This window comes from Lepus europaeus, chromosome Y (assembly GCF_033115175.1).
Source record: "Lepus europaeus isolate LE1 chromosome Y, mLepTim1.pri, whole genome shotgun sequence".
NCBI classification, from domain to species: domain Eukaryota; kingdom Metazoa; phylum Chordata; class Mammalia; order Lagomorpha; family Leporidae; genus Lepus; species Lepus europaeus.
The window spans coordinates 754,182-779,687 of record NC_084851.1 but is presented as its reverse complement, the minus strand read 5'-3'; the positions used below and the strand labels follow the sequence as shown (position 1 = coordinate 779,687).

Here is a 25,506-nt window from a genome sequence, read left to right as displayed (position 1 = left end):
GCCCCTGAGCCTCACTTTTCATCTAGCAAGTTTGTACCTAATATTTTGGGCCCTATACTGTTTAAACTCAGCCTCAGTTTTCCTTCAGGATAACCTTAGTAACATGTCCTGTGTTTCTTTAAAGATGGTATATTAATACTAAAGCTCTGTTCTTTCCCAGAATTGCTTCTGACAAAAAAATCCCATCCTTAAGTACCTTATGTTTCGTGCTGGCTTTCCAGTAGATGTCAGGCTCACTCTCATCTAAGAAACGTCGTGTTTCTGGGCCTGATTCAACACTGGAGTCTCACTGTTTCCCTGCCTACCCTGTGATGTCGGAAGTGCCCTCAGAACCAACCAACGTAAGTGTTTTCTCCATGGAAATCGGAGAAGTGGGTATGTAGCGTGATCTGAAGAAAGTGCCCTTATCCGTCTCTCCATGTTCCATTAATGCCTGTTTTCCCAACTCCGTTTTTCTTTCCTCCATCCATAGGGAATGCAGAAAAGTATTGAAACAGTCATAGATGAAGGTCTTTACTCCCGCCAGCTGTAAGTGGGTCCAAAGCTAATGATGAGTGTTGAAAATAGGTGCAGCAAGATTATGGTTTCACCCAGAGGCCTCTCTAAATCTGGCAGGTATGTGCTGGGTCATGAAGCAATGAAGCATCTTCAGACATCCAGTGTGCTAGTGTCAGGCCTGCAGGGCCTGGGTGTTGAGATTGCCAAGAACATCATCCTTGGTGGGGTGAAAGCTGTTACCCTGCATGACCAGGGCACTGCCCAGTGGGCTGACCTCTCTTCTCAGGTACCTCATTTCTGCTTTCTTAACCATTGGAAAGACAAACTCCTTAGACTCCTCATGTAGTTCAGTTCTCTTTTTTAATACTGTAGTACTACCTACGGGAAGAAGATATTGGTAAAAACCGAGCTGAAGTATCCCAACCCCGCCTCGCTGAACTCAACAGCTACGTGCCTGTCAGCACCTACACAGGACCACTGTTTGTTGAGGACTTCCTTAGAGATTTCCAGGTAATATGCAGGCCTTTATCTTTTTTCCAGATGTTATTGCTGATTCCTTTAGTAAATATTTACCTAGCAGGGTGACCTGATATCTTAGGTTTATTGCTAGAACGCTAAGAGAAGCCGAGCTGTCCTTTAAGTATTCATCTATTTAAAGGAAGATATGGCCATACATTGTGGTACATGGATTGTTGTAATAGAACTTTGTAGCTAAACTGTTACTGTTTAAGTCTTGAACTCTTCTAGAGTGTGGTCTAGAGAAAGTCATTTGACCTCTTCTGCCTTATTATTTCCTGTGCATAAACAGAAGTGTGGGTCTTGCAGAGTATTTGTGAAACTCAAGCTTAATAGTGCGCCTAATTTTTAGTAAAATTAAATAGCTGATTTTCTATACTAGAGGACTAGGGCGCAAGGATCCCTGATGTAGGAGTTGGAATTTATCCTGGTGAATAAATGATGGCAGTAAAAAACAAATCCTATAGATTGTGGCTGAACAAGTATTGGAGAATTCATTTATTTGTTTGAAAGGCCGAGTCACAGAGAGAGACGGACAGACAGAGAGGTTATCCATCCACAAATTCACTCCCCAGATGGCTTAAGCTGCCAAAGCTGGGCTGATCCAAAACCAGAAGCCAGGAGTTTCATCCAGGTTTCCCACGTGGGTGTGGAACCCAAGCACTTGAGCTATATTCTACCTCTTTTCCAGGCCGTAGGCTGGGAGCTGGATTAGAAGTGTAGCAGCTAGGACTCGTACTGTGTCCATATGGGATTCCAGCACCGCAGGCATAGGCTTAACCTGCAACACCACAGGCAGTGGCCCCTACAACTATTTTCTTAAGTATTGGAGCAATAGGGTTTGGTGGGGATAAACACAAGATGTTTTCACTGGAATAGTATTGTTACTTTTTTTTTTGACCCCTCAAGCACAAAAAAATACAGGCAGTAGTGAGTATTAGTTAAAGAAATGAAATAGTTGTTCATCAGATTCTTTACAGGTCATCTTTGATTTTTTGTCATAGTCTCTAAGAGTTCATATTGTTTCACCAATTCTTACCCTCCTGAATCTGACACACATAGGAAGTGTACAACAGTTTGTGGAAGAGGGTTTAACCAGAGAAAAACTTGGTGCTTGTTCTCTCTGTAACTTATAGCGTCAGGCTTTTAGCCCAGTCCTGTGATTTTTTTACAGGTAGTGGTCCTTACTAACACTCCCTTGGAGGATCAGCTGCAGGTGGGTGAGTTCTGCCACAACCATGGCATCAAGCTTGTGGTAGCAGACACACGTGGCCTGTTTGGGTGAGTTTTTATCTTTCCTTCTCCTCCAACACTTGCCACACGCACTCTGGGAGGCTTTTATTGTCTTCAGATTCCATTTAGACATCTGAATTTTCAGTTTTACATATTCATTCTCCCAGTATGGCATGAAAAGGTGCCACCTAATTGTCACCAGTGTACCGAGTTTGCTTGGCCAGTACTTACTGTATATTGAAGAACTTGGAGTGTCTGTTTTCATGGGTGTCATGCACCAGTCCTTTTGGTTCCCTCTATAGGCAGCTGTTCTGTGACTTTGGAAAGGAAATGATTGTTATGGATTCTAATGGGGAGCAGCCACTCAGTGCTATGGTTTCTATGGTCACCAAGGTAAGAAGACCAATCCTAGGGGTTCCAGAATAAGCAGGACAGTACCAAATCATTCTTTTCTGCTGGCAGTTGAGCCTGCTTCTGAAGTTTAACTCTTCCTCCATATAGGACAACCCTGGGATTGTTACATGCCTGGATGAGACCCGACATGGATTTGAGAGTGGAGACTTTGTCTCCTTCACGGAAGTTCAGGGCATGAATGAACTGAATGGCATTCATCCTCTTGAGATCAAAGTTCTGGGTATGTCATAGCCATCACAGGGGTGGGCCACAAGTGAGAAGTGGTTGCTTGGAACAAAGGGAAAATAGGTGAGCCAATACAAAAGCTATGTAGTAACATGTCTGCACTTCAAACTAAAATAAAAGCCAAGAATGAGTCTGGAGTCTTAGCTGGGACTTAGAGAGGTGTCTGTGAGGTCATAGAGAAAGGAAGTTACAAAGTTATTTGGAGTGCATGCCACTAGTGTTTGATTCCATTTGCTTTTAAATTGTTGACTTTAAGTTTGTAGTATATCCTTAATATGTGCTTAGCGTAGCTTACGATATTTTGTTGATTCACATAAAAGAACCTTAAAATACTTTAATTTTTATCATCTTTATATCAGATATTTTTATTTATATGTAGCATAAACTTTGCAATACATTATTTACAAAGAAATATAATGAATAATATCACCCAAATTCTCAGAATTTTTAGTTTTCATCCTGCCTGTCTTTGGGCCCATATTTTCATCAGGTAATATTTTCTTTATGCCCAAAGAATGCCTTTTAACATTTATGTGTACGTGATCATTATTTTTCATGTCAGAAATTGCCATTATCTTGTTTATTTTTTAAAGAATTTTCTTAAGAGTTTAAAGTGTATATTGACAGTTGTTTTGCTTCAACCCAGAACTACTGTTCTGGGTTACTTGACTGCATTGTTTTCCTCAGTAATTCTTGTTCATACTTTTCTTCCCTTTGTAATATGCCCATATTTTCTACCACTGATTATAAGCATCATGATGGTAATTTACCTTTATGTGTTTCTTCATGAGTCATTTCCCCGGGACTTGCTGAATTGATCTCTGAGTTTTTTGCTGTGTGTCATGTTTGGAAAAATGATAGCCTTTTCTGTTTTTCAAAATAATGCTTTCTCACTGCCCTTCATCCATCATCCCATTTTTTAAAAATATGTATTTATTTATTTGAAAGGAAGAGTTACAGAAGGCCATGGGTGGGGGGTTCTTCTGTCTGCTGGCTAATGCCCCATGTAGCCACAGTGGCCAGAGCTGAGCTGATCCAAAGCCAGGAGCCAGGAGCTTCTTCCAAGTCTCCCACACAGGTGCCAGGGCTGAAGCACTTGTGCCATCTTCCCCTGCTTTGTCCAGGTCATAGAAGAGAGCTGAATTTGCCACAACACCAGCTCCCCATCATCCCTTCTTAAAAACTCGGATAAAATGTGTATAAGAGCATGTCAGAATTTCGTGGTAACTGAAACTAAAATGTTTTTATCTTCAAAGAGCTTTGTAATGCAGTGGGTAATTCTGGCTTTCCAGAAACTTTTAGAAATGCATTTTTAAAACTATCTCATGCTGCACAGTTCACTTATTCTTGGTTTATTCCTTTTCTTTTATTTTACTGTGTCACTTACCAGTCTGTTAGTGGTCTAAATATGATTAATCTTGTCAATAAATTTATTTAAAAAGATATTAATGTTAGTGTTATAAATCCTATATATTCACGAAGCTCTAGAAAAACTGAATATGTTGAGACTTGGAAGATATCAAAGAGACATAAATTTCATTTCTACATATGAAAAATACTTGTGGCTCAGTACAGTGGTGTATGACCAAAAAAAAAGTTTTCTGAAAGAATTTATGGCCAAAATTTTAAAATTTAATGAATGGTAAGGTCACAGGTCATAAGACTCAGTGAAATTAGGTAACAATGGCATTTGATAAACAGTTGTGAAGATTACATACTTTTGGTATGTAAGATTTTGTAATTTTTATAGAGATAATCTCATTTCCACTGAATCACCTAAGGTGAGTTTTTACATCTAGTGAAAACTTGATGTGATCCTATCATTGAGAGAAAAAGAAAACAGTTATCCTATCATTGAGGGAAAAAAAAAACAATCAGTTTTCCTGAAGCTTTTAATTATTTCATTTTAGTTGAAAGCTAAAGACAGGCAGACAGCAGTCTTTTTTACGTTTTTATTGAAAGAATGAATTTTCTCACAGATACAACTTTGGGAATATAATGGTTCTTCTCCCCATTACCCCTGTTTCCCACCCCAACTCCCATCCTGCCACCTCTCTCTCTCTCTCCCATCTACTTCTTCATTATGGTTCACTTTTAGTTTGATTTTATATACAGAGGACCAACTCCATGTTAAGCATAGATTTCAACAGGTTGCATCCACACACATACACACAGCATAGAGAGTACAGTTTGAGAAAAGATTTGCAGTCGGTTCTGATAGTACAATTCAAAAAGGACGGAGGTCCTACATGGGGACTAAGTGCATAGTGACTTCGGTCATTCCTTTAACAATTACCACTCTTATTTATGACATCAGTGATCACCTGAAGTTCTTGCCATGAGCTGCCAAGGCTATGGAAACCTTTTGTGACCATAGACTGCATTGTTATTTGGACATGGCCATGAGCAAAGTGGATGTTCTCTCATCCCTACGTCCTTCTTTGATGGCCCTTTCTTTCCTCTGGGGTTTCACAGAGATCCTCCACATAGAATATTTTTTGCCAAAGTCTTGGTTTTCCATGCCTGAAATTCTCTCACAGGCCCTTCAGCCAGACAAGAAAGCCTTAAGGGTTGATTCTGAGGTCAGTGGTATTTGCCGCGAATGTCATTCTAGGAGTCTGCTGTGTGAACTGCTTCCCATATTTGCCCTTCTTTCCTTTTTAATTCTATGATTATTATCAGGCATTTGATGTTACAAATATGATCACTTTTATACTTAAACCTATCTATATGTTGACTTTAACATTTAATATAATCACTTTTAACAATTAAGATGGCATTTGTACCACCAATTTTTATGTGTTTGGAGTCCCATGTCCATTTTTTAGGCTGTACCCTTGGAATTAAGTCTGTATGACTGTATGCAGAACTGTACTGCTTGTCAATTATAGACTACCTCCTCCCTCTCTTATTCCCTCTCTTGTTTTTAATGTGTATCTTTTTCCAATTGAATTAAAATACATATGATTAACTCTTACGTTACATACAGAGTTCAATACATAGTATGAAGAAAAGAAAAGGAAAAGAAAGAAAACAGAGGAAAAAATATACAAAATAAAAAGTAAAAATAATAAACTCTCCCTCGACTGTTCAAGTCACTGATTCTAAAAGTGTCAGTGTTGCTTCTTTAGCTTTTATTTTAGAAGTGCTATTCTCCCAAATAAAGGAGAATATATGGTATTTGTCCCTTTGGGACTGGGTTATTTCACTAAGTATGAGGTTTTCCAACTTGCTCCATTTTGTTGCAAAGGAACGGATTTCATTCTTTTTTTTTTTTACTGCCATGCATTCCATAGTGTACATATCCCACAATTTCTTTATCCACTCTTCGGTTGATGGACATTTAGGTTGCTTCCATGACATAGCTATTGTGAATTGAGCTGCAATAAACATGGGAGGTGCAGATAGCTCCTTGGGTAAACTCCCAGGAGTGGAATGGCTGGGTCATATGGTGGGTCTATGTTCAGATTTTTGAGGTATCTCCATACTGTTTTCCATAGTGGCTTTACCAGTTTACATTCCCATTGTTGTTTGTTGATTTCTGTATGTGAGCCAATCTAACAGGGTGAGGTGAAACCTCATTGTGGTTTTGATTTGCATTTCCTTGATGGCTAGAGATCGTGAACATTTTTTTCTTGTGTCTGTTGGCCATTTGATTTTCATATTTTGAAAAATGCTGTTAAAGTCCTTGGCCCTTCTCTTAACTGTGTTGTTTGTTTTGTTCTTGTGGAGTTTCTTGATCTCTTTGTAGATACTGTTTATTAATCCTTTTTTGGTTGCATAGTGTAGAGATCTTTGAAATACTTGGTTAAATTTATTCCAAGGTACTTGATTGCTTTTGTAGGGTTGTCCTTGGAAATTCTTTCTGAGCCATGGCATTGTCTGAGTATACAAAAGCTGTTGATTTCTGGGTGTTGTTTTTGTATCCTGCTACTTTACAAAACTCTAATTAGGAGTTCCAAAGGTATCTTATCCCCTAAATACAGAATCATGTTATCTGCAAATAGAGATAGTTTGACTTCCTCCTTCCCAGTTTCTGTTCAATTTCTTTTTTTTTTGGTTTGTTTGTTTGTTTGTTTTTGACAGGCAGAGTGTGGGCAGTGAGAGAAAAAGAGAGAGATCTTCCTTTTTGGTTGGTTCACCCCCCGCCAGTGGCCGCTGTGGTTGGCACGCTGCGGCTGGCGCACCGCGCTGATCCGAAGCCAGGAGCCAGGTGCTTCTCCTGGTCTCCCATGCAGTGCAGGGCCCAAGGACCTGGGCCATCCTCCACTGCCTTCCCGGGCCACAGCAGAAAGCTGGACTAGAAGAGGAGCAACTGGGACAGAATCCGGCGCCCCAACCGGGACTAGAACCCCGGGGTGCTGGCACCGCTGGCGGAGGATTAGCCTAGTGAGCCGTGGCACCGGCCTGATTTCTTTTTTTTTGCCCAATAGCTCTGGCTAAAACTTCCAGAGTTATATTGAATAGCAATGGTGAGAGTGGGCATCTCTCTCATCCTAGAATTCTGTGGGAATGCTTACAGATATTCCCCATCAATATGATGCTGGCCATGGGTTTGTCATAAATTACCTTGATTGTGTTGAGGAATGTTCCTATATAAACCCAGTTTGCTTAGAGCTTTCATCGTGAAAGGGTGTTGTATTTTGTCAGATGCTTTCTCTGCATCTGTTGAGATAATCAAATGGCTTTTGTTCCTGTTTGTTAATGTGATTTATCATATTGGTTGATTTTCAAATTTGCAACCATCCCTGCATTCCAGGCATAAATCCCATTTGGTCTGGGTGAGTGTTCTTCCTGATGTGTAGTTGGATTCATTTGGCCAGGATTTTATTGAGTATTTTTTCTAATATATTCATCAGGGAGCTTGGTCTATAGTTTTCTTTCTCTGTTGTATCTTTTGTAGGTTTAGGAATTAAGGTGATATTGACTTATTGGGTGGATTCCTTCCCTTTCAATTGTTTTGAATAATTTGAGAAGAACTGGGTTTACTTCTTCTTTAAATTTATGGTAGAATTCAGCAGTGAAGCTATCTGGTCCTGGGCTCTTCTTTGTTGGGAGGCCGTTCATTACTGATTCAATTTCTGTCTGGTTATGGGTCTGTTTAGGTGTTATTTCTGTTGTGTCTGTTGTTAAATTTCCATTACCATCTCTAATTTTATTGATTTGAGTCTTATCACCTTTTTCAGTTAATTGGGCCTATGTTGTGTCAATTTTGTTTATTTTTCCAAAAAACCAGCTCTTCAGTTTGCTTATTTTTTGTTTCAATTTTGTTGATTTCTTCTTTAATTTTAATTATTTCTTTTCACCTACTAGCTTTGCATTTGATTTGCTGTAGTTTTTCTAGATCCTTGAGGTACTTAGAGAGTTCATTTTTAAAAAAAAATTTTAAAGCTTTTATTTAATTAATATAAATGTCCAAAGTACAGCTTATGGATTACAGTGGCTCCACCCCCCATAACTTCCCTCCCAACCGCAACCCTCCCCTTTCCCACTCTCTCTCCCCTTCCATTCACATCAAGATTCATTTTCAATTCTCTTTATATACAGAAAATCAGTTTAGTATATATAAAGTAAAGATTTCAACAGTTTGCCCTCACATAGCAACACAAAGTGAAAAATACTGTTGGAGTACTAGTTATAGCATTAAATCACAGTGTATAGCACATTAATGACAGAGATCCTACATGATTTTTTTTTAAAAATTGATTAATTTTCTATGTAATTTCCAATTTAACACCAGGGTTTTTTTCATTTTCAATTATCTTTATATACAGGAGATTGATTCAGTATATACTAAGTAAAGATTTCATCAGTTTGCACCCACACAGAAACACAAAGTGTAAAAATACTGTTACAGTACTAGTTATAGCATTACTTCACATTGGACAGCCCATTAAGGACAGATCCCACATGGGACGTAAGTTCACAGTGACTCCTGTTGTTGATTTAACAATTTGACACTCTTGTTTATGGTGTCAGTAATCTCCCTAGGCTCTAGTCATGAGTTGCCGAGGCTATGGAAGCCTTTAGGGTTCGCCGACATCAATCTTATTCTGACAGGGTCATAGTCAAAGTGGAAGTTCTGTCCTCCCTTCAGAGAAAGATACCTCCTTTGATGGCCCCGTTCTTTCCACTGGGATCGCACTCGCTGAGATCTTTCATTTAGGTCTCCTTTTTTTTTTTGTTTTTTTCCAGAGTGTCTTGGCTTTCTATGCCTAAAATAGAGTTCAGTTATTTTGCGACTTTTCAGTTTCTTAAAGTAGGCACCTATTGCTATAAACGTTTCTCTTACCTTTTGCTGCATCCCACACATTTTGATAAGTTGTATTGTCTTTTTGCTTCCTGAAATTTTTTGATTTCTCTTTTTATTTCTTCTGTGACCCACAATTTGTTCAGGAGCATGTTGTTTAGTCTCCATGTGTTTGCATATGCTCTAGAGATTCCCGAGTTGTGGATTTCCAGCTTCATTGCATTGTGGTCTGAGAAGATGCATGGTATGATTTAAATTTTTTGAATTAGCTGAGACTCACCTTATGACCTAGCATATGGTCAATCCTAGAGTAAGTTCCATGCACAGGGGAGAAATATGTGTACTCTGTAGCTGTGGGGTGGAAGGCTCTGTTAATATCTGCAAAGGTCTTCCTTCCAATGGTTCACCCCCCAAATGGCTGCTATGGCCGGCACACTGCACCGATCTGAAGCCAGAAGGCAGGTGCTTCCTCCCGGTCTCCCATGCGGGTGCAGGTCCCAACCACTTGGGACATCTTCCGCTGCCTTCCTAGGCCTCAGCAGTGAGATGGACTGGAAGAGGAGCAGCGGGACAGAATCTGTTGCCCCAACCGGGAATAGAACCCGGGGTGTTGGCGCCTCAGGCATAGGATTAGCCTAGTGAGCCGCGGTGCCGGCCATCCTAGTGATTTTCTGTCTGTTTTATCTGTCCCTTGCTGAAAGTGGGGTATTGAAGTCCCATATTTCTATTATATTTGAGTCCATATTTTCTTTTAGATCCCATAATAATTCTTTCAAAGAACCAGGCACCCCATAATTAGATGCATATAGATTTATAATAGTAACGTCTTTGTGTTGGATTGATCCTTTAATCATTATATAGTGTCATTCTTTGTCTCTTTTTAATAGTTGGTGTGTTAAAGTCTATGTTGTCTGATATTAGGATGGCTACTTTTTTGGTTTCTGTTAGCTTGGAATATCTTTTTTCCCTTTTTTCACTTTCAGTCTGCAAGCATCTTTACTGGTGAGATGTGATTGCTGAAGGCAGCAGATAGATGGGTTTTCTTTTTTAATCCATTCAGCTGGTCTGTGTCTTTTGACTGTAGAGTTGATACCATTTACATTCAGTGTGACTAGTGTTAAATACTGTCTTTTTCCTGTCATGTTTCCTTAAGTAGAGCTGTTTATGTATTTTGGTTTTTCTTTGTATTTTAGCTAGGTCATTTCCCACGGTCATCTTCTTTGTAGTGCAGTTCCTGTTTCTGTGTTTCTGTGCAGCACATACTTGAGCCAGTGTTGTAGGGCTGGACATGAATCTTTCAGTTTCTGTTTGTCGTGGAAACTCTTTACTTCCCCTTCATTCATAAATGGTAGCTTTGCAAGGTACGGTATTCTCAGTTGGAAGTATTTTTCCTTTAAAACTTGGAATATATCATGCCATTTCTCCTTGCCTGTAAGGTTTGTGATGAGAAGTCGGGGGTGAGTCTGACTGGATTACCTCTGAGTGTCATCTATCAGTTTCTCTATGACACATGTTAAGATCTGTTCTTTCACTGAGCTGAGCATTGCCAGAATGTGTCATGGTGAATACCTTTTCTGGTCATGTCTGTTGGGGGTTCTATGTATTTCTTGTACTTGGATGTTGTGGGAGTTTGCTGATAGTATTTCTTTCTTTTTATTTTTTTGTCAGGCAGATTTAGGCAGAGAGAGAGCCAGAGAGAAAGGTCTTCCTTTTCCATTGGTTCACCCCCCAAATGGCCGCTATGGCTGGCATGCTGCACCGATCCAAAGCCAAGAGCCAGGTGCTTCCTCCTGGTCTCCCATGTGGGTGCAGGGCACAAGCACTTGGGCCATCCTCCACTGCACTCCCGGGCCACAGCAGAGAGGTGGACTGGAAGAGGAGCAACCGGGACAGACTCCAGCGTCCCGACCGGGACTAGAACCCAGGGTGCCAGCACTGCAGGCGGAGGATTAGCCAAGTGAGCCAGGGTGCCAACCAGATAGGATTTCATTAAGAAGGCCTTCTAATCCATTCTCTCTTTCCACACATTCCAGGGCTCTCATTATATGAACATTGCATTGCTTGATACAATCTTGTAAATCTAAAACTGTGATTTTTAATTTTCTAATTTTTTTCTTATATTTAGTATTACTGTATTAATTTAGTATTACTGTATTAATTGCAGAAGTTTGTCTTCCAGTTCTCATATTCACTCTTCTATTTCATATATTTGGTTTCTGAGAGATTCCACGACATTTTTTATTTGGTCAATTTGAAGTTTCCATTTCCAGTATTTCATTTTGGCTTCTCTTTAGAATCTCAGTTTCTTGGGAATGCTTTTCATTGAGATCTTGAATCCGTTTTTATTGCTTCTAAGTAATCTTACCAATTTTCTGAACTCTTTTTCTGGCATGTCTTCAATTTCTTTTTCTTCAGTCTCCCTTTATGAAGATTTAGATTGCCCCCTTGGCAAGTTCATAGGTTCTTTCTTATTCAGAATTTTTCCTTTGTTCTTTGGCATTTGTTTGTTTTCTGATTGATTTAACTTTTAAGTTGATTTCCCTCTGCTATGAGCTGCTATGTGTCTGTGCTGGTTGCCAGTGTAAGCAAGCAGTTCCACCTCCTGGAGCTTTGTTTATTTCTGGGAGCTTAAGGAGGAGAGTACCCAGGCTTTGATGTACTAAGCACCACCTACCAGGGCTGGTCTCCCTGCTCCTTTGTTCACTAAAAAGAGCTTGTGTTTGTTTTTCAGATTTATTTTTTGCTGTGTAACTTGCATGATGGGAGAGAAGTCACTCTGAATTGTTGTGATTGTTGTTCTCTGGTGGGGTGTGTTGTGAGGTGGCCCCCGCAATTTTTGGGTTCATGGCACAGGAGGGAAAAGTGCAGCCCGCTGCCTACACTCAAAAATGTAAACAATCAGTGTCGCCTATCCCTGCCAGCTGCAGTTCCGGTTAGGGGGCGGGGTAAGACACCGAGGAATCGTGGCATGTTCACCCTTCCTGCCTGTCCCCCAGAATTTCTTCTTCTTCCTGCTTAGAGCACCGATTACTGTTCACCAAATTTCCACACTCATCTGTGTATGCATCTCTGTGGGCTCACAACCTCTCTCCTGATTCACTGAGGCAGTGGTGGCTGTCTCCTCACTGGTTCTCCTTGCTGTTCCCTTTCTGCACTTTGGGCACCTCTCTGTTTTCCCAACGTGGACCTGTGCACACTCTGGTGAACTCCTGGGCCACTCTGCATAAACTTTTTATTATTGCTCTGCTTCCTCGTATTCCTTCTACTCGTTAATTATCCATTTTTCCCTGTGTGACTTGGAACATCCCACTGCTATACCGCCATCTTGCCTCCACCTCCACAGACGCAAACTTCATCTGCTGTTTCACTCCATAAACAGCTGCAGCCGCTGTCTTGGGCCAGGCTAATGCTAGGATCCTAGAACTCAGTCTGGATCTCCCTCATATGTATCAAGAACCTGAGGACTTGAGCCACTTCTGCTGCCTCCTGCGGTGTGCAATAACAGGAAACTGGAGTAGAACTGTAATAGCTGGAATTCATACTAGGCATGCCAACTTGAGATGCTGGCTAATGAAGCACAGTCTTAACCACCATTTCAAATGCTTGCCCCCTCTTTTAAGGTCCTGTCCCTCTGCATCCATGATTGAACAATTAGAGATCAAAAATATGTGAATGATAAAAATTGCATGTATATTGAGCATATACAGGATTCTAATCATTCTTACCTGAATAGTACAGGAACACATTTAACTATTTACTTGTGTTGCATTAGATATTACAGTCCTAGTGTCTTAATGTGAGTTAGAGTTTGAGTTTGAGTTTGTGTGTGCAAGTATGATCAGCATTTTGTATGAAGAACTTGAACATCTGTGGGAGTTTTGTATCCATCGAGTTCCTAGAACCATTCTTCAGTTACAAAGAGATCTTAGTGTTTTTATAGTTATTTTCCTGGCCTTTGGTAGTTTTTTGTTTGTTAATTTTTTCTGCTTTATGCTCAGGTCTGCATTATATTTCTAAGGCTGGTGTTCTTTAATTTGCTTCCCTGTCCTCAAGAACTGTGTCCTGTGAAGTCAATATGTCCTTGTCTCTGAATTCTATACTCATCGTCAAATGAGGGTGATCCTTCCTACTTCATGTGCTTTGGCAACAAGCTGGAATAATCAGGCATCTAGTTGCATTTGTTGTTTTATCAGGAATCATTTTTTTTGTACTGCCTTGTCTCATGGTTAAAACCTGATATCAGTGGTTTCTTCGTTAATTATTATAGGAAGTTAAATTAATCAGAACTGAAACATTTTAGTTGGCTGAGGACTGGACTAGAGGCGAAATTCTGAGTTGAGCCCCAAAGTCAGAGACATATTATGAGACATGGTTGAGACACGTCCTCAAGATTTGAGTTGTGTGAAGGAGAGACACTTCTCTCCTAATTGTTGTGGCTCTCCCAAGGATCTGGGTTAAAGGTATACAATTTACTTAGTTTCAGGTGGAGAGTTGATGACACTTCTTAGAGTTTGGAATAGGAGAGAGAGACATCTCTTTCATATGTTCTGAGTCTCAGGAGCCTGAGCAGACCCCTGGAGATCAAAGACAGGTTTCATTCTTTGTATCTGAGTGCTTGCTGTCTCCTACACTCAAGTAGACAAAAAGGATAGAAGGTATTCACAATTTTTAATTGAAAAGGAAGAGCTATGAACTTGGCTTTTTAGAATAGTGTTTAGAAGTAGAGTCATTGAGGGGGTTGAGCTGTATCTGGGGTAGGAGAGAAATGGTTTTAGATACCTGAATGTAAGAATAGAGGCTGACAGTGACTGTGCTACAGGTATTTTGGTTTTTAATTTTAATTTTAATGGTGCTAGATGGCAAGATGGGAGAATTGTTACATGACTTAACATATTCCCTTCCATCTTTTTTTCCCTTAGGTCCTTACACCTTCAGCATATGTGATACCTCCAGCTTCTCTGAGTATATTCGTGGAGGCATTGTCAGTCAGGTCAAAGTACCTAAGAAGATTAGTTTTGTGAGTATGAGTTGATGGTAGGTTTCTGAGTGTTTTCTAGTTGTTTCCGGCCTCTGATCCTGATGTCCCACTTTCCACAGAAATCCTTAGTAGTGTCATTGGCAGAGCCAGATTTTGTGATAACAGACTTTGCCAAGTATTCTCGCCCTGCTCAGCTGCACATTGGCTTCCAGGCCCTGCATCGGTTTTGTTCTCAGTACAATCGATCTCCTCGACCACATAATGAGGTAGAGATGGGGAGATAACCAGTGAATTGGACCAAAGCTGTCATATGTTTCCATTTGCCTACAATTTCGTTCCTCCTTATCCTCCTACAGTGGTCTGACATGTTCTTTTTTGACTCGTCAGGAAGATGCAGCAGAACTGGTGATCTTAGCACAGACTCTGAATTCTGAAGCCTTGCCCCCAGGACAGCAGGACATCCTGGATGAAGACCTCATTCGCAAGTTGGCATATGTAGCTGCTGGGAATCTGGCACCTATAAATGCCTTCATTGGGGGCCTGGCTGCCCAGGAGGTCATGAAGGTCAGCATGGATGATTAAGGGCATGGCCAGAAGTGTCCTCTACTTGTCACTTGTCAAGCCTCAACTACTGACAGCCTTTTCTCCCCAGGCCTGCTCTGGCAAGTTTATGCCTATCATGCAGTGGTTATACTTTGATGCTTTAGAATGCCTTCCTGAAAACAAAGCAGCCTTCATGGAAGACAAATGTCTCCCGGTATGTGGGTCCTCTGTGATGACTTCATTGTGAGCAATTCTAAAGCAACTCTTCCTTAGACTTCCTGTTTTTTTTTTCTTTTCCTTTTTTTCTCTTTCTTTCTTTCTTTCTTTCTTTCTTTTTTTTATAGCATCAGAACCGTTATGATGGGCAGGTAGCCGTATTTGGCTCAGACCTACAAGAGAAACTGGGCAAGCAGAAGTACTTTCTGGTGAGTAGACACCCACTGCCTTCACCTTCCTTACTAGCTTCTGACCCCTCTTAAATTTTCTTTTGTCTCCAGAAGTTGGGTCTTTCTGATTTTTGGTGGCTTGATCACATTCATTTTTTCACTTTCTGTGAATTGAAGGAAAACTTGATATATTCTTTGTTTTGGGTCTCAAGTGCTTCCATTTTTAAGATGATGATAGATTTTTGTGATTTGGCAGTTTAAATATGTGGCATAGGTGACTTTCTTCCATCTTTGTATCTCTACGGGAAGTATGGAACGGTAAATGGCTTCCTGCTATCTGCAGTCACCTTGACCAGACTCTCTTTCCCATCTTCTAGGTGGGTGCAGGTGCCATTGGCTGTGAGTTGCTCAAGAACTTTGCCATGATTGGACTAGGCTGTGGGGAGGGTGGGAATATTACAGTGACAGATATGGATACCATTGAAAAGTCCAATCTCAACCGACAGTTTCTCTTCCGGCCCTGGGATGTCACAGTGAGTTGAATGGGGTTTATCTCTCTCTCTCTCTCTTTTTTTTTTGTTCTCAGTCCTAGTGTCTTAGAACACCTCTCTCTGGGTGTCTCATAGCTGCGTCCAAATTTAATTGTCTGCCGGTCAGTCTTCAACTCAGCAAACATTTATCAAGCACTTAGGTCATTTCTTTGGTAGGTTTTCATAATTTCTCCACTCCTGCGTTGTTGGTTTTGGGCCATTTTGAATGCGGTGCTGTAAATTGGGGTTATGGAAGGTCGTTGTGAAAGTCAGTAATTTTACTGCCTGCTCAGAGTCTTATAACTTTACAGTCCACATAGTAGGTTCTAGACATTTGAAATACATGTTAAAAAGAAGTTCCTGCCCTTTTCTAATAGGAAAATTAATAGTAAAATACTCTTTGAATCCACAAGATTGCAATAGCCATTTTAAGAGTACTAAGACCATTATTTGATTTTTTTACTCATTTTATCAAAGAGTGGAATTTTCTAATCTACTACAGGAAATCCTCATTTAATTCAATGAAACACTTTTCAAGTGACCACTGTATCATGAGACAGAATATGTACTAGTTGTAAATATCCATTCCAAATGGAAGTTGATTGAATATGGATTCCAGATTTACTTAAAACCAAACTTATAAACACTTTTGACTTGTTAAGTTTGCTATATAGTTTTAAACTCCTGCAAGTTATGCTGATAGGCTGTCAAACTATTTTTCTGTGCTGCATTTTCCTTCAAACAAAATACCAGGTTGAATGCATTAGAAATGAGAATCTAGCTGTCATTAAGAAGTACATAAAGATATCTGACCAAAAGATAAATGGAGTTTGGCTCCTGTTACTGAAGTTTGCATTGGAAAATATTTTTATGATAATTCGGATTATGTGTAGGATCTATTAAGGATTTTAAAATGGTCTAATTTTTTTGTACTTTCTATTTAAATATGTGATATGAAAATCTATAGAACAAAGTTTCTTGGTTTCATAACTTAAAAAAAAACAAATACAGTCACAGAGAATATCATTAATACGTGAAAAGGTAGGGTATGGACGTGGTAAGAAACAAAGGTGTCTTTGGAAGGTTTACAGTGTAGACAAAAGTATCTTTCATTAGAAAGATGACATTTTTGGGGCCAGTGCTGTGGTACAGTGTGTTAACACCCTGGTCTGAACTGCCAGCATCCCATATGGGTGGCGGTTCAAGACCTGGCTGCTCCACTTCCGATCCAGCCCTCTGCTGTGGCCTGGAAAAGCAATAGAAGACGACCCAAGTCCTTGGGCCCCTGCACCCACCATGGGAGGCCTGGAGGAAGCTCCTGGCTCCTGGCTTCGGATCAGCACAGCTTCAGCCATTGCAGCCGATTGGGGAGTGAACCAGCAGATGGAAGACCTCTCCCTCTCTCTTTTTCTCTCTGCTTCTCGTCTTTCTGTGTAACTCTTACTTTCAAATGAATAAAGAAATCTTTAAAAAAAAGATGAAATTTTCTTCAGATACTCGAAGGATGTAGACTAGAATGTCTAGCATGGCCGACGCCGTGGCTCAATAGGCTAATCCTCCGCCTTGCGGCGCTGGCACACCGGGTTCTAGTCCCGGTTGGGGTGCCGGATTCTGTCCCGGTTGCCCCTCTTCTAGGCCAGATCTCTGCTGTGGCCTGGGAGTGCAGTGGAGGATGGCCCAAGTGCTTGGGCCCTGCACCCCATGGGAGACCAGGAGAAGCACCTGGCTCCTGCCATTTGATTAGCGCGTTGTGCCGGCCGCAGCATGCTGGCCGAGCCAGCCATTGAGGGTGAACCAACGACAAAGGAAGACTTTCTCTCTGTCTCTCTCTCCCACTGTCCACTCTGCCTGTCAAAAAAAAAGAATAATTTAAAAAGAATGTCTAGCCTAATAGTGTGCCAACAGATAAAGGTAAAAACCTGAGCAAAACTATACTTTATGGTGTGCAATGATAGAGACAGCTCATTTTTCTCCAAGGAAAAATGTATTAGCAGTGGAGAGTTTTTTAAAAAGATTTATTTTTGTTTATTTGAAAGAGTTTGAGAGAAGAGAGATCCTTCATCCACTGGTTCACTCCGCAAATGGCTGCAGTGGCCAGTGCTGAGCTGATCTGAACCCAGGGGCCATGAGCTACTTCCAGGTCTGCAGGGGCCAAGAAACTTGAGTCATCCTTCTCCTGCTTTCCTGTGCCATGGCAGAGAGCTGTATAGGAAATGGAGCAGCCAGGACTCGAGCCAGCACCCATTTGGGATGCTGGCGCTGCGGGCCACAGCTTTAAAACACTTTACCACAGTGTTGCCTCATCAGTAATGGGTTTTAAATAAGAAAAGGTCTTGGTCTTGGTTTTGGCTTTGGCTTTGAAAAGATCCTGTGTGCCTTTGTTTTTATTTAGGTGATGTCATCCCTAACCTGGGTCTCATTAAATGAAGAAAAAGGTAGAATCAGTTGGTAAAATAATGCAAAACTAAGGAATTTTTTTCCTATTTGTGGCATACATCTTGGGCCCTCTTTGTCTCATTTCACATTTTTCACATGTGGCATTGTCACAGAACAACAGCTGATGTTCTTGAATTTGGAGTGAAGGCTTTTCATCACTTAATCAGTTGTTAGGTTAGCTGTTTAAAAGGTTGTGTGTGAATGTATGACAAACAGCTTTCTCCCTCCATTCCCATTCAGAAGTTAAAGTCTGACGTAGCTGCTGCATCTGTGCGTCAGATAAATCCACACGTCAGAGTAATAAGCCACCAGAATCGTGTGGGCCCTGACACTGAGTGTATCTACAATGACGACTTCTATGAAAACCTGGATGGTGTAGCCAATGCCCTGGACAATGTAGATGCCCGTGAGTTTCTAGGCACATGAGGATAGGGCAAAGCCATCATTGTGCATATTAGGGTGGGGTGTACCTTTTTTATTGTGTCCTAAGACTCCTCTCCCAGTTCTCATGATACATCCTCTTTACCTCCATGAAGGCCTGTACATGGACCGCCGCTGCGTGTACTACCGTAAACCATTGTTGGAGTCAGGGACACTGGGCACCAAGGGCAATGTGCAAGTGGTTATTCCCTTCCTGACGGAATCTTACAACTCTAGCCAGGACCCACCTGAGAAGTCCATCCCCATCTGCACACTGAAGAACTTCCCCAATGCCATTGAACACACTCTGAAGGTGATTAGCCTTGGGCTCTTTGGGAGGTGAAAGAGACAGGCCCAGACATAGCCTCAGGGTTTTGAAACCCTTGGCATTCCAGAACTGTAAGCCTCAGTGTGGCAAATCTTTCTGCTAATCAGTTTTCATGTATACCAACAACTTCGTTTTTAAAACTTTTTTTTAACTTTAAAAAATCTTCTGTTAGTTAAAGACTACAATTTCAGTAAACATCTGAAAAGTGAGAATGTGTAAACACTAATGTGTGTCTGAGCAAAACTGACTGCACTGTTAACTTTGTTTTTTCAAAGGTAACAGAGTTATTACAAAAAAACTTTGCATTAAAGTATATATTTAAATTTCCGTAACTGCTGCTCAAAATGTTTCAAACAGTTAGTTTATCAGAATAGTTTCTGTTGACATAATGGCCATACATATAGAACAGGCCATATTTAGTTGAAGAAAATAAATACACCTGAGTAACTGATACACATAACCTAATCCTAATCTGCAACCCAAGAACCACACCATTGTGTGTTTAGAGTGTTTCTTAGTGTAATATTTGAGACTTTGTTTAGGAGGAATTATCTGTAAAAAAAAATTGTCTTCCCAACTTAGCACTTTCAGCGTGAGTGGATATACTTATTTATGTACTCATGACTGTCAGTTTTTGGCTCTCATGTGTATTTATATGTTTATATAACCTCTAGTAGGTCGCGTTTTCTTTTGTGCCCAACATGCAGGGAAATCTATGAGAAAGGTTTTAAAACATTTTCATTATATGACCTCAGACTTCTGTGAAACTTCTGCATGCCTCGGATTCCTTATCCATAAAATTTCCATGACAATTAATATCTCATCCTTTCTATAACATTTAACATGCATTTGCTATTTTGAATAAGCTCTAGATATATATGTATTTGGTTGTTTCTTTGTAGCAAGTGCATGGAGCATAGAAATTACTCTCTAGAATGATAAAGTAGGCAGTAGGACAGAGCTACAGTCTCCAGTGAATCTCTGGCATCTAGAGATCCAAATGACTTTGCAAATGATTGTACTTACTGGTCTTACACTTCTCATATTTAAAGTATAAAATGGCAGCACATATGCAGAACTGCCTTGTTTTTTTGCCAGTCCCAGGGTCTCTGTGGGGATTTTTGTTGTTATATTTAGCTGTGAATTTTCCTTCTTTTTGAGGAAAAACACCCCTATTCTAGTAATGTACACAGACCTGACGAGTAGCTCTTCATGCCTAAGCACCTGCGTTACTACTGTATAGATAAGCCACTGAAAAAGTAGAGGTGTGAAGTTGAGGAAATTTGGGGAGCCACATTTAACAAACTTCACTGTTGCGCACTGACAGAGCAGAAGTGCTTCTTTCAACTTGCTTGATTCACTGATTAATCTTTCTAATACGTTTAGAAACCTCTGTGTTATTCATTGTCCCTGTGTAATGTTTGCTTTGTCTGCAGTGGGCCTGGGATGAATTTGAAGGCCTCTTCAAGCACCCTGCAGAAAATGTCAACCAGTATCTCACGTGTGTAACAACTGAACTGTGACGCTTGCCCCTGCCCAACAAAGCCTAAAAACCTTGTGTCTGCTTCCCTCACATCTGTACCTTATTATGTTTGAGCCTCTTGACACCTTTTGGGAATCATGTCTGGCTTTGCATGGAGAGTGTGGGATTTTCAGGAAGCCTGCTTCTGGGTCTGTTGAATAATCCTGCTGTTTGCTTCTTCCCTATAGAGACCCAAAGTTTGTGGAACGGACTTTGCAGCTGGGAGGCACCCAACCAGTGGAGGTGCTGCAGGCCTTACAGCGTAGCCTGGTGCTGCAGCGACCATATACATGGGCTGACTGTGTGACTTGGGCTTGCTACCACTGGCACACCCAGTATTCTAACAACATCCGGCAGCTACTCCACAACTTCCCTCCCAACCAGGTATTATGGCACTTTTCTGGACCTTTTGGCAGAGTACTTTTCTGGGAAACAGGAGAGTTCTCCAGGTTTTTGATAATCCAGCAATCACAGGCAACCCAAGGATTGGTATCTCAGAAAAACAAGCTGCTGTTCTGCAAACATGTTCTGCCTATTTCCTTTTCCACCAGGAAAGGGTTTTTTTCATTTCTGGTTCCCTGATTATGGTGTCGAGTATTGTTTCTGATCTCACATTGTAGATACTACCAGGGAAAGCTTTATAGTTCTAAAGTTTTATAGTTATATAGTTGCAAATTTAACAGCCATTGTTGGTTTGAAACCCAATGGACTTGACATTAGAGCAAGCCATTTAGTTTTCTCTTTGTATTTCTGTAACTTTATCTGTAAAGAAGAAATAATAACTCATATGTTGGGGTTTTTTTCAGGGTTAACATATATATGTTAAGCTTTAGTTTGTATAGTGCCTGCCAGAGTGACAAGTTTATGATTTTTTTTTTGATATTCTGATAAAAAGTTTCCCAGAATAGTGTCTAGACTCACAGGAACAAAGTGAGGTGTTAGCATTGCCAGCTGGTCTCCTACACTCAGGTTCTACTCCTCCAAAATCTTTCCTCTCCTAGCTGACAAGCTCAGGAGCCCCGTTCTGGTCTGGACCCAAACGCTGTCCACATCCACTTATATTTGATGTCAACAATGTAAGTCTCAATTTCCTGGGATCTCTTTGGGTCAAGGGGAAGTTGGATAGGTAGGAAATAGGCAGATTTCCCCACTGAGAACTGACTTTGTGTGTTTGCCTTCTCACAGACGCTACATCTGGACTATGTGATGGCTGCTGCTAACCTGTTTGCCCAGATGTATGGGCTGATGGGCTCTCAAGACCGACCTGCTGTGGCCACACTCCTGCAGTCTCTACAGGTACCTGAATTCATCCCCAAGTCTGGTGTCAGGATTCATGTTTCTGACCAGGAGCTGCAGAGTGCCAGTGTCTCTCCTGGTGAGTTTTGGCCAGCAGGCCAGGAGTTCACTCTACTTTCTCCACCTATGTCTCCTCACTAGCCTTACCACTACTTGGCCCTTCTCTGTGACTATAGGCGTAGGGTTTACCAACATACCATCTTTTTGGGTGTTACTTTTATTCTGTGTGAAATAAGGATGACTGGTTGCAGGTGTCATTTCTTTTCTTTCTACCTCAATAGATGTCAGAAATAGCTGTTCATTATCCCTTTTCTGGTTTTTGTTTGCCTTTGTTCTTTGCTTCTCTATATGATCTGAACGAGTGTTACCTTTTCTTGATCCCTTACCTGCTTTATCTCTTCAATTTCTCCTGTATCCCATGTAAATATTTACCCCAAACTTTTTGTTTTCTGTTTTCCTCCTTATCCTGTTGTCCTCCGTATGTCTTCTCAAACCTCATTCTCAAATTCCCATCTCCATCTATCTACAATGTGGCTCATGCTATGTGTCTTCCTCTCTGTAGTGTCTTACCCCTGATTGTGTTTCTTCCATTTTACATATCTCACCACTTCAGATCAGTTGCCATATTTTCCTTTATAATTGCCACCTCTTTATGTTCCTCTGTGCACATATTTGTCTGTATCTCTCATGCATGTCTCCCTTCCATGTATTTGTTTTTAACTCGCCTTATGTACGTAACCTATCTCTACTATTCTCCCACTGAATCTTGCCCTTCAAATTTCTTGACATTAATCCGACTTGATGGTTCCCTTCTTTGTTACTGTCTGGAAGTTTTCCTTCCTTCCCTTACTCATTTTCTTTTTCAACTCCAGTCTCATGTTTCCTCCCCTGTATCTCCTCATCTGTGTGTGTTATTCTTCCATACGACCTCGATATCCATGGTTTATCTTTTCTGTCTTCTGTCAAGATCCTATCTGCTCCCTCTTTTTTTAATATGGTCAGAGTCTGATAAGGCTATTACCTGTTTATGATGTATGTTCAGCAATGCTAAATGTGTTCTTGTACAACAAGACTAAGACTTTTTAATGTTAACTAAAAATTCAAGTCCTGTTACAGTTTCTCCTCATTTTTCCCTTCCTCACTGTCTCAGGCAGCATACCTGTTTTCTGCTTCCACAAGTTATTATTCTAGGAATATAAAAAGTAGAATCATACTATTTTTCTTTTGTGTCTTATTTATTTTATTGCTGTGATGTCTTCAGTAATGCATGGACAGATACAACACCTAGAAGGTTAATGTGTGTTAAAAGTATGTGTCAGAATTTCCTTCCTTTTTAAGACTGAGTCTATTACATGGATTACATTTTGTTGACAGAAATTTGGGTTGCCTCTTGGCTATGCTGGATAGTGCTTCTTCATCATTTATTAATAGCTTTATAATTTTCCTATCGTGCTTCCTACATCTTTGTACCTCTTTCTCTGGGGGAATATTGCCTCCTATTTTTCTTGTCTCACTATTTCCCAAAGTGTCCATGATATGCATGAACACTTTGTGTACCCTGGGCTACTGATTTTACCTCAGAAACAGGCTTAGGATCAGAGGGACTAACCGTGTCTCCTCTTTTCGCGCAGATGACAGCCATCTAGAGGAGCTCAAGGCTGTGCTTCCCAGTCCAGACAAACTCTCCGGGTTCAAGATGTACCCCATCAACTTTAAGAAGGTTGTTGGTGGGGTCCTGATCTGGGTAGGGAAATAAGTTGACAGTGGCTCAGCTCTCAGGCTTTGTCAGCATTATGGATCTACAACAGGGCCCAGTCATCCTTTGTGGTGTGGAGGTTAGCAGGTAGTTGGAGTGGGAAATATACTTCTCGCATGTAGCTAAGAATCCTTTTCACTCTTATTCTTTCCCCTCTCCCCCCTCCTCCTCATTCACAACAGGATGATGATAGCAACTTTCATATGGATTTCATTGTTGCTGCATCCAACCTCAGAGCAGAGAACTATGATATACCTCCTGCAGACCGTCATAAGGTAATGACAGTCTGATGAATCTTCCATCCCTGTGCAAGCTTACTTAAGTCTAGAATTTGAACTTAGCTTCTTGTGTAGATTTCAGCCTTCTCTAAAAATAACTTCTGTGGCACACTTGATTCACAGAGCAAGCTTATTGCAGGAAAGATCATCCCAGCCATTGCAACAACCACATCAGCTGTAGTTGGCCTTGTGTGTCTGGAGCTGTACAAGGTAGTGCAGGGACACCAACAGCTTGAGTCCTATAAGAACAGCTTCATGAACTTGGCTCTGCCATTCTTCAGCTTCTCTGAGCCCGTTGCCCCACCACGTCACCAGGTGAGAAGGGTGACAGCCTGCCTGTATGGAGATGTCATGTTACGCATTAGTAAACTATGTATATGAGTGAAAAATGTGTGTGTGTATGTGTGTGCAGTCATCTGTATTCCTTATGGCACGTGTAAGTTTCTGTCACTGGGTATCTGCTTTTTGTGTTCCCTTGTTCATTCATTCAGTGTACAAAGTGGGAGCATGACACACATTTTGAAAAAAAAACAGATTACTAAGGTACTTATAAGAAATTAAAAGGAGGAAAGTAAACGAGATAGAAAATGAGTGAAAGAGGTAACAAGGTCTCAGTCATATGTGGCTATTTGGTCATTATAAGAATTACAGTTACTTAAATTGAGATGTGGCTATCAGACTACTTGGAATAAAGAATTTCAATGGCTCTGACCTAACATGTCAAGTTGGCTGATAGTGGCCAGGCCATCTGGAATAACAACTATCCTTCCCCTTGTTCTTTGTTTCCAAGTATTATAACCAAGAATGGACTTTATGGGATCGCTTTGATGTACATGGATTACAGCCTAATGGTGAGGAGATGACCCTCAGGCAGTTCCTAGAATACTTCAAGGTAAGGTGCCTTTCTTCTTCATTTCCCCCACCCACGGGGTTGGTAGTTGTATAAATCCAAATCTTACAGATGGTCGTTCCCCTTCCTCCTTCTCATCCTCTGTAGACGGAGCACAAACTGGAAATAACCATGCTGTCCCAGGGTGTGTCCATGCTCTACTCATTCTTTATGCCTGCCTCCAAGCTGAAGGAACGTCTAGATCAGCCGTGAGTTGGTAGCTGGGGAGGGTGGAGGTGTCCTGCTCAGGGGGATCTTAAATTTCCAGCTGTATCAAGCAATAGTTAACTTTGATCTTGTCTTTGCCTACAATATGTCCCTCTCTTCTGTGTCACCTCCTTAACCTTCTGGTTTTTTTTGTCTCAGAATGACAGAAATTGTGAGCTGTGTGTCGAAGAGAAAAGTGGGCCACCATGTGCGGGCTCTGGTGCTTGAACTGTGTTGCAACAGTGAAAGTGGCGAGGACATTGAGGTCCCTTATGTACGCTACATCATTCCTTGAGCTTTGATCAGAGAACCTTTTTTTTTTTTGCTGCTTTCTACTGTTTGAAATTGGCGTTCATAATAAAAAAGTGATCCAGATGTGATACATTTTTGTTTTGGTAAGGGCCAATACCCTGTTATCTCTGTATTTCCATTTGTTAAAGTAATAATCCAGAGTCCAGCTCCACCCTCACAACATGGAAATTTCTTAAAATTCAAAGATACAGGACAGCCTAAGTACAACTGATTGATGAGTGCGGTATGTTAACTTTAATTTGGCATATTTGCTAAAATAAATGGTGACACCAACAAAGCCATTAACAGGGTTAAATCTGAGGATCTAATCCCTCTTCCGTGTTGATTCTAAGATAGAGATTGCACACCTGGTTTACCACAATACAAATTATATTTAGAGGTTATCCCACCTCAATCTTTGGTTGTAAGCCATATTCCATATTTCTCATCTGTAACAAAGGGACAACAAGTTGTTAGGAATAAAGTACATTTGTATGTATTACACGTGGA

The 25,506-nt window shown here is 40.8% G+C and overlaps 1 protein-coding gene across 1 annotated transcript; it reads left to right on the top strand.

Moving 5' to 3' along the window:
* Window positions 1-224: 224 nt before the first annotated feature.
* On the top strand, window positions 225-25,000 carry LOC133753975 (ubiquitin-like modifier-activating enzyme 1). The gene is made up of 25 exons (XM_062184613.1): window positions 225-341; window positions 473-528; window positions 616-784; window positions 871-1,008; window positions 2,189-2,295; window positions 2,550-2,640; window positions 2,749-2,881; window positions 14,056-14,153; window positions 14,234-14,380; window positions 14,502-14,678; window positions 14,767-14,871; window positions 15,002-15,082; window positions 15,421-15,576; window positions 18,250-18,415; window positions 18,546-18,742; window positions 20,194-20,258; window positions 20,468-20,663; window positions 21,281-21,355; window positions 21,465-21,654; window positions 23,207-23,295; window positions 23,514-23,606; window positions 23,733-23,924; window positions 24,400-24,501; window positions 24,607-24,707; window positions 24,865-25,000. The coding sequence occupies exons 1-25, from the start codon at window positions 225-227 to the stop codon at window positions 24,998-25,000; spliced, it is 3,177 nt and encodes a 1,058-aa protein (XP_062040597.1).
* Window positions 25,001-25,506: the final 506 nt, after the last annotated feature.

What these genes read in the sequence shown, in the direction of transcription:
- LOC133753975 (XM_062184613.1), top strand. Translation starts at nt 225, where the DNA reads ATGTCAGGCTCACTCTCATCTAAGAAACGTCGTGTTTCTGGGCCTGAT. An exon ending in TACCTAAGAAGATTAGTTTT is followed by an intron (nt 14,154 to 14,233) that starts GTGAGTATGAGT and finishes CACTTTCCACAG; the next exon opens with AAATCCTTAGTAGTGTCATT. An exon ending in GCAAGCAGAAGTACTTTCTG is followed by an intron (nt 15,083 to 15,420) that starts GTGAGTAGACAC and finishes CCCATCTTCTAG; the next exon opens with GTGGGTGCAGGTGCCATTGG.